Source organism: Dipteris shenzhenensis, chromosome 10 (assembly GCF_047967505.1).
Source record: "Dipteris shenzhenensis isolate YYH24624 ecotype China chromosome 10, Dip_SZ_1.0, whole genome shotgun sequence".
NCBI classification, from domain to species: domain Eukaryota; kingdom Viridiplantae; phylum Streptophyta; class Polypodiopsida; order Gleicheniales; family Dipteridaceae; genus Dipteris; species Dipteris shenzhenensis.
This window is the reverse complement of record NC_141605.1, coordinates 982,650-994,650: the sequence shown is the minus strand read 5'-3', so window position 1 is coordinate 994,650 and position 12,001 is coordinate 982,650. Positions and strand designations below refer to the sequence as shown.

At 47.0% G+C, this 12,001-nt stretch overlaps 1 protein-coding gene across 2 annotated transcripts in view; it reads right to left on the bottom strand.

Annotated features, from left to right (window-relative positions):
* The window catches only part of DPD1 (Polynucleotidyl transferase, ribonuclease H-like superfamily protein), a 247,130-nt gene that overhangs the window by 38,378 nt on the left and 196,751 nt on the right, over positions 1–12,001 (bottom strand). For both annotated transcript variants that reach the window (XM_087380227.1, XM_087380228.1), the window contains 2 exons: positions 9,209–9,344; positions 8,839–9,006 (listed from right to left, as the gene is read on the bottom strand). In XM_087380227.1, coding sequence (XP_087236353.1) covers positions 8,839–9,006; positions 9,209–9,344 — 304 coding nt within the window. The remainder of the gene's footprint in view (positions 1–8,838; positions 9,007–9,208; positions 9,345–12,001) is intronic.

Genomic DNA, 12,001 nt, shown 5'->3' with positions numbered 1-12,001 from the left:
GTACACGCCTCTGGAGGTCTACCAAATTGGATTGGGAGCACGATCAGAGTGAAGAAAGGATGCTCCCTCTCATTGACACTCTCTAGGCTCTAGATTGAGGAGATCATTACTTTCATTCATCACCTAGGAGGGAAGGGATCCTTGCTTGCTAATCTGATGATACACATATTGTTGTACTCAGATGATAGTAGGTCTACAGAGACACCTAGACGCCCTAGAGGGGTTTTACAGGGAGGGAGACGTGATGGTCAACCTTGGCAAGACCAAGGTTATGATCAACAACACTCCACGGGCAATACTTCATCGACACAGCTTCACATACCAAGGATGAAATCTAAGATGCAAGAGACACCGGAAGGGACATGCAATGCAATGGAAGTGCTGAAATCTGAGAATGAGAAGCTCAAGAAGGAGATGGCAGCCCTACAAACTACTATACAAGGGAAGCATGCTGAGTTCACACAGCAAATCACTAAAGGGAATGCAGATATGCTAGAATGGAAGAATGTGGTTAAGAAGGGTGCAGCAGCCCCCAGGAAAGAGATCATCTTTGAAGCTCTAGAGGAAGAGAAAAGAAGGAACAACAAGGCTTTAAATGTCTTAGTCAGAGGCTTAACAGTTGGAGACACCCCCATGTCAGATGCCAAGCTTTTGTTCACCAAAATGGGTGTCAACCTCACATGCAAGACGGCATGGAGGGTTGGTAAAGTTGAGGCCCCAACAAGACCCCTTGTATTGAAACTTCGAACAACTATGGACAGGTCTACCCTCATGAGCATGAGGGCAACCTTAAAGGGGACCAGAATATACTTGGATGATGACCTCACACTGCTGCAGCAGGAGCATCGGAGAGAGGGAATGGTTTGAGTTATGGCAACAAGAGAGAAAATTATGTCTATGTTAGCAGTGTATGTCTCCAGGAAACCTCCTGGGTCAGACAAGAGGGTGCCATTGCAGTTCCAAACCGCCATTTTCAAACCCCCTTGTGCTCTCTTCCCCTTGGTCTGACACCGTCATGTGCTGTCTATTTCTCCTTCTTCTCTTCCTTCCCTTTCTCCCCTGTCTGCTCTCTCTCTAATAATCACTTTTCCATCCCTATAGACAGCCCATTCCCGATGGACTCACTTGTTTCCCACATGGAGGGGGGACGCACAGTGGACTACCTGATGGGCTCCTTGCCTTCGCATCTCAGATTCAAGACTTTGTAGTAACCCCCTCCCCCACTCGGTGCTCATCACTCATACCTGACGTTCTGTATTTCCACTACCAAGCCAGCCACAGAGAGAGTCCTCCATGCACCCACTCGGACCCATGTTCACTTTCACCGGACTCTCGATCCAGTTTACGTGAGTCACTAAGGTCGAGAGCTTCTGACCCTACATGGAGCGGAGGTAGATCTTGCTCAAGTTTCAGTCAATTTGGCTTCAGTGGTACATGAGGCTGCCATCATATCTTTCCCTACGACTCAACCCACACATGCCTCGGCTGGGAAGATCCCTCAAAACCCTGGTACGATGATGAATGTAAGGAGATGAGAGCTCACCTCACACACGAGCAGGCCCTGGGACAGCTGACCTCATTTGAGGCGCATCACATCTCACGTCGGATGACACGACGTAAGAAGCGGACTTTTCTCACTCGTAGGATTGATGAGGTGGTCGGATCCCATATATATCCTCTATGGCCAGACCCACTACTTGTCACTTGTTCACTGCGCAGAACGTGAGACTAGACCATGAGGGGCTACATACAGAGCACTTCGCACACGGACAAGAGGTCTTGGCCCCGGTTCTAGCATAGTTGTTCAACCATGCGATATGCCATGGTTTCCCACCTACTTGGAGCACTACCACCAGTTTACCGATACATAAGGCGGGGGACCCCATGGATATTGGAAACTACCGCACTCTCATGATTGGCCACACTCGGGCTAAGATATATGGCTCGGTATTGGAGAGGACGATCAATAGTTATACAGAGGACCATGGACAGCGGGCTCTTGGGCAGGCACGCTTCCCCAGACAGCACTCCACACTGAACCATATTTTTACCTTGAGAGCCATCATCAAGGAGGCGAAGTCGAGGCGCCAGAAAGTCTACACTTGCTTCATCGACTTTCAGAAGGCTTTTAACAAACCCTCGTTCTTGCCTAATTAGGTGACTACAAGAGGTGCATCTCCCAGACGTCATGATTTGGGGAGTGATGAGTCTATACGAGCCCATTAGAGGGCAAGTCTGCGCTCCTCGGGGGCTATCAGGTTGGGTTGAGAGCACCATAGGGGTGAAGCAGGGTTGCCCCCTCTCACCAACTCTCTTCGGGCTATACATTGATGAGATCACATCCTTTGCTGATCGCCTAGGAGGAGAGGACTCCTATTGGCTGATTTGATGGTACAGATACTACTTTATGTAGATGACATAGTTCTCATTTTGTCCTCAGCCGAGGGATTGTACAAAAACTTAGAGGCCTTGGAGATGTTCTGCAGAGAGAGGGACCTAACAGTCAACCTTGGGAAAACCAAGGTTGTGATCTTCAACACATCCCAAGCAGTGCTTCATCGACATCGACGTCAACATAGTTTCACTTACCGAGGGGAGCCAATGGAGATAGTACAGTCCTACATGTACCTAGGGCCAGTATTCACGGGACCAGGCTTCACAATGACCCATGGGGGCAAAGCACGACTCACATGAGGGAAGGGTGCCTTGGTCCGATTAGAGAGACAGTGCTTCCAGGCGCATTTCCAGGATCCACCGACGACGGGCTGGCTTTTTGACACTCTCGTGAGACTGACTACCATGTATGCAACACCTTTTTGGGGGAGTGACCTTTCAGCTACTGACTCGAAGGGATTTGAGAGGCTATAGGTGATCATGGGATCTAGGATGATTCGGAGTAAGCCTTCAGTTGCCCATCAGATCATACAGGCAGAGTTCGCCATGACACCTCTCCAGGTGGACGCCCTCTTCTAGACCGTGACTTTTCTCCACAGTGTTTGTGCCCTACCTCAGTGGAGATGCGTGGGTGTCCAAATGGTTTGATAGCCATGATATCCAAATGGATAGGCTCCCCCCCTTTCGGTACAGCATGGATGCACCACCGGAGCTCATTTCACATGATGATATTAACTGTATCATACGGTTAGACCTTCTCCAGCTTCACACATCTCGGGATTTTGGGGGGGGGGGATCAGGAGTTTCCCACTAGGACACAGTCCTATCATGACCACTTTCTGAGGATATTGGAGCATGGTCTCATCATTAGGCCCCAGTACCTCGAGGATGGGAGAGTCTCACACGCCTTGCGGATTGCTATCGGATAGATACGAGTCTCGTCCCACCAATTGTGGATTAACGCTAGGAGAGTGGTTAGCATACCTAGAGAGCAGCGGGTCTGTAGACTATACACGATGGGGGAGGTCGAGACAGAGGAGCATTTTCTATGTGTCTGTCCGGCCTACTATGAGATCCAAGGGCAATACCACTGTCTCTTTCAGGAGGGGCTCAACTTCGGACCACTCACCTGACTGATACATTTCCCCGACCAGGTTTGCATTGGGCTCTACCTAATTGAGATGCGGAGACACAGAGATTCCCTTGTGTGGAAGGCTAGAGATCAGCAAGAGTTGATGCCTCAGACATCGAGCTAGACCGAGCACGGATGTGTCACTGATTTTTACGCATCCAAGATAGCACCAGATGAGATCGAGGGGGAGGAGCTCGAGGAGACGAGAGCACTACAGATCAGCAGTGAGACCCATCATGAGGATGTGGCTGGACGAGAGACGCGGAGACCACACACGACACATGGGGCGACCAGAGCACGCACGGTTGAATCCAACCTATCTCAGCCCTCCTCAGAGGGGACCACCAAAGACGAGGCATTACTCTCGATGTAGCCCATTGGATACAGAGATCCAAGAGAGCGCACCCCCCGCCACCACGGGAGACAGCCGACAGACAGATATACGTGAGCTCTTTGCATCACGGCATCTCTTTGGCAAATGCTTTTCTCTTCCTCGTCTAGGGTCGGACCTGGCCATCAGGGAGCCGGGCTATATAGAGCCTCCACATGTACTTGGAGCTCTGGTTTTGAGTAGTTGATTGCCCTCTATTTCCTACTATGTTTTGTACTAGTACTACTAGGGGGGTTTTCTGCATTCTTATCAGTTAGCACTCAGCAAGGGCCTTAGTGTGCCCTTTGCTTCAGCCCACAGTGGCTTGTATGGGTTACATATATCTTGTATCTTTGTCTCATAGACCCGCGAGGTCTCCTGAAGACGTTAATACAACTTTCTTTCTTTCTTTCTTTCTCTCTTTCTTTCTTTCTCATGATGTAGATATCCCAGAGGAAGAAGGGAAAATTAGAGAGCTAGTCACACAGAAAATGCTACAGAAGAGATAGTAAGAAGATACGTACATACACTCCTTCACTGCAAAGTGTACATGCATATCATAGAAAAGTACAAGGAAAGGTACAACAACAATGACCTCAACCAAACAATCACTTATGAACCAACCAGCCAAGCAACTAGCTGCATATCTTAAGGAAACTGCGGGGCACCGCAACAATAAGATTTTGGACATGGCCGATAGGTTGGCCAAGCACAAATTAACCATATAGGATTTATCGGGAAATTATTAGTCAGATGAAAAACAGCCACTATCCATATGATACTAGCTTCTAGTCCCATAGATCTTGTAGGGTCTCAAGCAAACTTTAATCATATCACATCACATCACATCATATCATCTCTCTCTCTCTCTCTCTCTCTCTCTCTCTCTCTCTCAATTGGGTTGAGAGCACTATTGGAGTGAAGCAAGGATGCCCCCTCTCACCGACTCTCTTCGGGCTCTGTATCAATGAGATTACATCCTTTGTAGATCCTCTAGGTGGAGAGGATTTACTTCTGGCTGACCTAATGGTGCAGATACTGTTGTACGCAAATGGTATAGTCCTCATATCATCCTTAGTAGAGGGATTGCAAAACCATCTAGAGGATCTGGAGATGTTCTGCAAAGAGAGAGACTTGACAGTTAACTTGGAAAGACCAAAGTTATGATCTTCAACACTTCGCGAGTAGTGTCCCATGCCTTACCCCAGTGGAGATTATCGAGGCTAGCATTGGAGTCTTCTAGGCGAATGGTAGAGAGCGGTGTTGATACAACATGGTACACATGGGTATCCACATGGTTTGGGAGTCACGACATTCAAATGGATAGACTCCCCCCCTTTTAGTGCAACATGGACACACCACCTGAGAGGATCCCACGAGATGAGATCAATGGTATCATACGGTTGGACCTCCTCCAACTCCATACGTCTAGGGATTGGGGGGAAGAGGAGTTCCCCACCAAGATCTAGTTCTACCATGACCACTTCCTGAGGGTCTCGGAGTATTGTCTCGTCATCAGACCTCAGTATCTCGAGGATAGGAGAGTCTTACATGCACGAAGGATCGCCGTCAGACAGTTGTGAGTCCCGTCACATCAACTGCGGAACTGCAAGGATACCCAGAGAGCAAAGGATCTACAGATATGCTCGATGGGGGAGGTCGAGATAGAAGAGCACTACCTATGTGTCTGCCCAATCTACTATGAGATCCAAGGGCGATATCACTGCCTCTTTCAGGAGGGGCATGGGTTTGATCCGCTTATATGGCTGATCCATTTACCCGACCAGGTTTGTGTAGGCTCTACACAATTGAGATGCGACGACACAAAGATGTACTGATGCGACAGACCAGAGAGCAGCAGGAGGTGATGCCACAGGTCATGGAGATCGACCGAGCACAAACACGTTACAAAATTCTATGCATCTGAGTTAGCTACCGGGGAGGTTGAGCGAGAGGAGCTTCATGAGATGAAAGCATCATGGATTAGCAATGAGAGTCACCGCCACAATGCTGCCAAACGAGAGGCACACACTCCACATGCAACACAAAGAGTGGCACGATCGAGGTCTGGACTATTTCAGCCCTCCTCACAAGAGACCGCCAGAGATGAGGGGTCACCCTTGACGCAGCCCATCGGATACAGAGATCGAGGAGACCACGCACTCCGTCGCACAAGAGACAGCTCGACAAACACATATACAAGAGCTCCTGACATCCCATCAAAGAGCCACCATGGTACTTGGATATATGGAAGCCTGTGCGTGTACTAGGAGCGTTAGCTCTAAGCACATGATACTATTTTGCTATTTTTCTACTTTGCTATTTTGCTCACCAGTTTAGCTCTTTAGCTTCTAGCAAGGGCCTTAGTGAGCCCTTTGTTTCAGCCCATAGTGGCTTGTATGAGTCCCTTTTGGTTTTCTACTTTGTCTCATAGGCCCGTGAGGCCCCCTATAGACATTAATACATCTCTCTCTCACTTTCAGCATCCCGATACGAAATCCTTGCTTTTTGATACATTGGTGAGACCAGCTGCGATGTATGCAGCTCCTTTCTGGGCAGGAGACCTCGGCGCTGCAGATTGGAGACGAGTAGAGAGGTTACAGATCATCATGTTCTCTCGGCTCATTAGGGCCAAGGCTACAGTTCCGCACGAGATCATGCTAGCAGAGTTTGGAGCTACTCCCCTTGCATTGGATGCAGCGTTTCAGTCGGTCATGTATTTGCATAGGGTTAGGGAGTTTGGAGACTCAGCAGCAGGCAGAGCTCGGTTGCCATGGTTAGCACTTGCATCTTCTATGGAGTTGGCACGATCTGGGGCCCGATACTGCTGGTACTTCAGACTCACTAGGTGGCTCACATCTCTTGGACTAGACATGGATAGACTGCCTCCCTTCCGATACATCATAGATGCCCCTCATCTCGAGTTGACTCGCCACGAGCTTAGCCAGGTCACGAGAGCAGACTTGCTGCAGCTTCATACGTATCGCACTTGGATTTATCCCACGCAGCTTCCGACGAAGATGGCCACATATCGTGACCACTTCCTTCGGATCTCAGAGGATGGATTTGTCATTCCACCAGGCTATACAGGTATCCACATGTCCCACTCACTGAGGATTGCCCTTGGCCAGCTTAGAGTCTCTTCGCATCAGCTCGAGATAGAGGCTGGTAGGATGCGACGCATGGAGGATGGACGGCGACTAGGCCGAGAGACCAGGATCTGCCCTTGTTGCACCATGGGAGAGGTGGAGTCAGAGGAGCACTTCATTTGCAGATGCCCGCTATATTATGAGCTCAGAGGTAGATTCCACTGTCTCTTCACGGATGGCTTTGGACCTCTCTCACGAGTGATGGACTACGAGGATCAGCATTGCCTAGCTCTTTATGTCAGGGAGGCCACTATGCTTCGACGAGACTACCTCAGAGACCATCAGCACAGACCGGAGCGTGATAGAGCCCAGCTTGATAGAGCTCAGGCACACGCTATACCAGAGGACAGAGACCAGGAGGAGCACGAGGAGGTCAGAGCTCACACAGGACACATGCCTCCACCCTGTGGATGTACATATGAGATGGTTTGTAGACGCCGCAGGATCTTGTTACATAGGGGACGTACTCGTCGCTTCATCTCCAGACGATCCAGGATGATGGCAGCTTTTCGGAGGAGACTTACTCATGGAGATCTCGCCCCACCAGCCGCTCACCTCACCTTTGCTCAGATTTGTACTCTCATAGCAGGAGGCAGAGTCGATGGACAGGATTTCCAGTATTATTTTGGTTTTCAGACTCCGTGACACCTGGACTTGTATCTTTGCATTGGCATATTGTACTCATCCCCCCATTTTGCACCCAGGGGCGGTTTCCTTGCATCTAGTTTACTTTGCATTTAGGCTCAGATTTGACATTATGTACTTTCACTTGCATTGTATTGCGTAGCACTTAGATGATATTCGACGATGCCTCTTCTTTGTGGCACGTTGATTTTGTGCTATCTTGTATGCAGAGTTCTTGATGTCCCATGGGCCCATTTTGGCCTTTAGTGGACAATAATACACTTTCTTTCTTTCTTTCTTTCTTTCTCTCTCTCTCTCTCTCTCTCTCATAGGCCCATGAGGCCCCCTATAAACATTAATATATATATATATATATATATATCTCAATATGGAACAATGTGAAGAGAAACTCCGCAGCTGTATCCTCAATATTGCAAAGAATCCTGAAAAGTTTCTATTCCACCAATATTACGAAGAAGGTGTAGGGGTGCATCTATGGACCTACACTCAGCAAAAGCTATTCTTGAGAGCCCCGAGAGAGGACTGCCCATTGTGACAGGATATACATGGGAGTCATCTCATAGAAAGGAGACGAGGAGAAACACTAGGGGCTCGGGGGGAGTGGCTATCCTCGTTACATCACACATGAGACCTCTCATATCAGTGGCATGGAGAGAGGAGCATGCATGACACATGTGGATACGAGTGCTACCAGACGCACAACTGATACTCATAGCGGTGTGCTATTTCCCCCCAGATACTCCACCCTATGCACATGAGGTCACCACAGAGGGGCACAGCCCGTATGAGTCGATTCAGGATGATATCAACTGAGTTCTCTAAGCAGGGGGACATCCTCCTTCTTGGTACTTCAATGCACGCACAGGGGATAGGCAGGTGGGCCTATCGGACTTTGCATCGACATCTACTTGAGCTAGATCCTCCTTAATAGAAGTTTGTTATCTTGAAAAGAAAAGGTTACCACAGAAAATATACTGAGTTCTTACCATGATCACAAAGCATTGAGCTGCTAGAAAAAGCATGCTTGGTCTTGCAGGAAAAAATATTTACCGTGAAAAGAAGACTAATGTCATTATCATCAAGCAAGTATAATTCAGGACAGAAACTGATGAGGTTCCTCCAGAAACAAGATAATATTATTGAAATACCTTCAATGATAAGATTCTCAAGCGCTCGCGCTCATGCTTTTCATAATCCTTTATCCACAAATCTACTTGCTTGACTTGAATCCTGAGTGTATCTAGAATCTCATCCATGTTATCCTTAACAAAGCTTCCATCTTGTAGGGCATTCCCACCCTCAACTTCAAGAAAAGTCTGCGTGACGCATAAAAGGGGGGTTTTTAAAAATGTAACAAAAATTTGAGCACATAAAAGAGTTCTAAATTACTCAAATAATCAGCCTCAGAAATCCAGACTAGTAAATCTCACTAATACAGAAAATAATTTATTGTTACCATGATCAGTTATGATTCTATGCTATGCATCATCTTAGCCAAGTACTTAGAGGAAGCTTTACCTGAATCTTCTGTCCTAGTGCCAATAAATCCTTTCCACAGCTCAAGCCAGGAAAATAAGTATTAAGAAGTCTGCTCTCCAGTTGGGAAAGTAGGGATGGAAGGAGAGTTATTGATTGTCCCAATGCAATAAGGTCCCTGAGCGACATGTACCAATAGACGTAATAAACACGAGTTCTCACAGAAAATCCAAATGCATGGTGAGACAACACATTTCTAGAAGCTAGAATAAATTTATAAGATTATGATCCAGAACCAAGTGCCAACGGGAAATGAGGTGAGAATGATGGTGGGAAATAAGTCCATGCAAAAGATGTAAGCAGACTGAGAAAACCAGGTTGCTCTATAATGAACTGTAGGTGCACAAACCATACGCAGCCATTACAACAGGCATGAGGTTGCACATATGCGGGAAATGAGCTGAGATTGCAAATGGGAAACAAGTCCATGCAAAAGGTGCAGACTGAGAGAAACAGGTTGCTCTATCATGAACTCTAAGTGCATTATGTGGGAAAGATGCATAAATCATAAGCAGCCATTAAAACAGGCATGAGGCTGCATATATTCAATCATGGTCATTAAGCCATGTAATGGGCAGAAGGCACCAAAGCTGGATATCCGGAGACACCTTGCGTATATCCGTGTACTAGATAATTCGACATGGCCTTGCACATACAATACCCAAAAACTCATTTATGCTCATCACATCCATCATTGCCATACTTGCTGGTCGTTGTGTGAAGAATCAACGAACAAATTTTCACTTGCCCTTTGAACTACCACCCCATAAAACATTACATTAAAGATTATAATTATATGTCAGAAAAACACTCATGAAGATAGGAGGCTTCAAAAAAGAAATTATACAATGAGACAATCTTTGCAAGCATATGTGTGGCACATAATAGGAGATGGAGCTACTACTTCCAAAGTTGAAATTTTGATCAATTTATTCTCAACTACAACTTGCCAATCATCTTTTAAGATTTATGCAGTGATAAGACTAAGCTATTAACTACCTTGAATGGAGACTTCCGTACATAATGAAGACTCCTTTTCTAGCTTCGTCTCAGAGTCCAAAGGTCAAACTGCATGTTTGGTATAGCACAAATCCTCCAACAGGTTAAACTAGTAATTCACTCACCCGCCCTCAAATGCCTTTTGCTATATCTTTTCCAGTAGTGCGCTCAGCATGCTGAAGCCGGGCGGGTGGTGCTACAAGGGGGTAAGAGTTTAGACACATAGTATGGCTCCTCTAACTATGATACTTAAAATCCATGAAAAGGAGAACAAGTCTTAATGAAAGGTGGATTCTAAAGTGCCTGCTCATTAGGCCTGGTTCCCAAGAGCAAGAGAGGGCTTTATTGTCTCACTATCAAAACAAGCATGCATGAGATGCCTTTTGCTGCCCAAATACGCATGTCATCATTGTGTACACTATCAAAACATGCATGCATTGTTTTCTGTAGTCCAAATATGCATTACATCATTCCAAAGGACATTCAATTTATCAAACTCATAATCCATCTTTGCATTGTCATAGCCATGACATTGGGGGGGGGTCAAATCAAGAGAGCGGGTGGAAGCTATTGATAAATATCAGCAATCACATGTAAAAATATTGCCACTTTCGGAATCTTGGTGTGAGTTCACTCCCTGCTCGCTGATCCCCCACCCTCTTGGCCAGCCCCTCCAACCCTCCTTTTCACCTTACTCTCCCCACCCCTGCCCCAGGGCCCTCCTTGTGCCCGTCGAAGTTGTGGTTCAACTTCTCTTAACGTAACATTCTCCTAATGTCTTTAAATGTCAACCACCTGATCGTTTATTCGGTTGCCGTTAAAGTTGAAAAACTATGAGAAACCTTTGACGATTTTTTTTTTTTTTGGTAGAAAGAAGTATTTCCCGGTTGCAGGGTTGATGAACCTGCTCCCTCCAGCACTGCTTCACCTTCCCCATCCCCTCCTCTCCTCGCCTCTTTCCACTTTGGTGTTGCCTCTCCAGCCTCCTTCAACTCCTTCCTTCCCCACCCTTTGCCTCTCTAAGAGGTGTTTGTGCCAGCGTCTAGCGTCAAGCAACCAATACAGTGGGCTGCTCCTGCTTATCACCTCCCTGCCATCTCCCTCCCTCCTGCTTGGATGCCTTCTCTGATCTCTTCATCTCCCCTTCCTCTTTCCTCCCTTTCCTTGCCATTCCCTTAAGCACAGCACCCTTTTCTGGCCTTTTGTCAGCCCCTTGGCTGCCTTAAAAGGCTTTCCTCCTTGTCACATTCTTGTAGGGGGTTTAGGCAATTCGTCTCCCATCTTTTTTCCACCCTTCCTTCTGCACCCTTCGCTGAACTTCTGCTGCTCCCAGCTAGTCCTTAGAACCTTAGGTGCTGCCTTCATCCCCCATTTCAAGCCACCCCCAAACACTTCTTCTTTTACTCTCCTTTTCTTAGCCCCTTCTTCCCCCTTTCTTCTCCTTTTCTCTTGCTTTTCCCTCTTGCAAATTAGGTGTCATAAGGATTGTTTGACTTAGTGCGAGGCTTTAAGAGGGTGACCATTTTGTCTGGCCAAAGGAGCTCTATTGACAGCATCATCAACACCCATCGCAATCAAGATAGCACTCTCACCTTCATCCCTAGCACATAGAGGACACCTGGAAGGAATAAATCAGTCTCATCAACTAATGACAACAAAACCCTCCCAACTACTTTCACTAGATATGAAGAATTGTTGGCAGAAGACACTCTTTTGCACAACAGGAGCATGCTGCAAATCCACAAATAAATACTAACTAGAAGTAATGTACCTGAA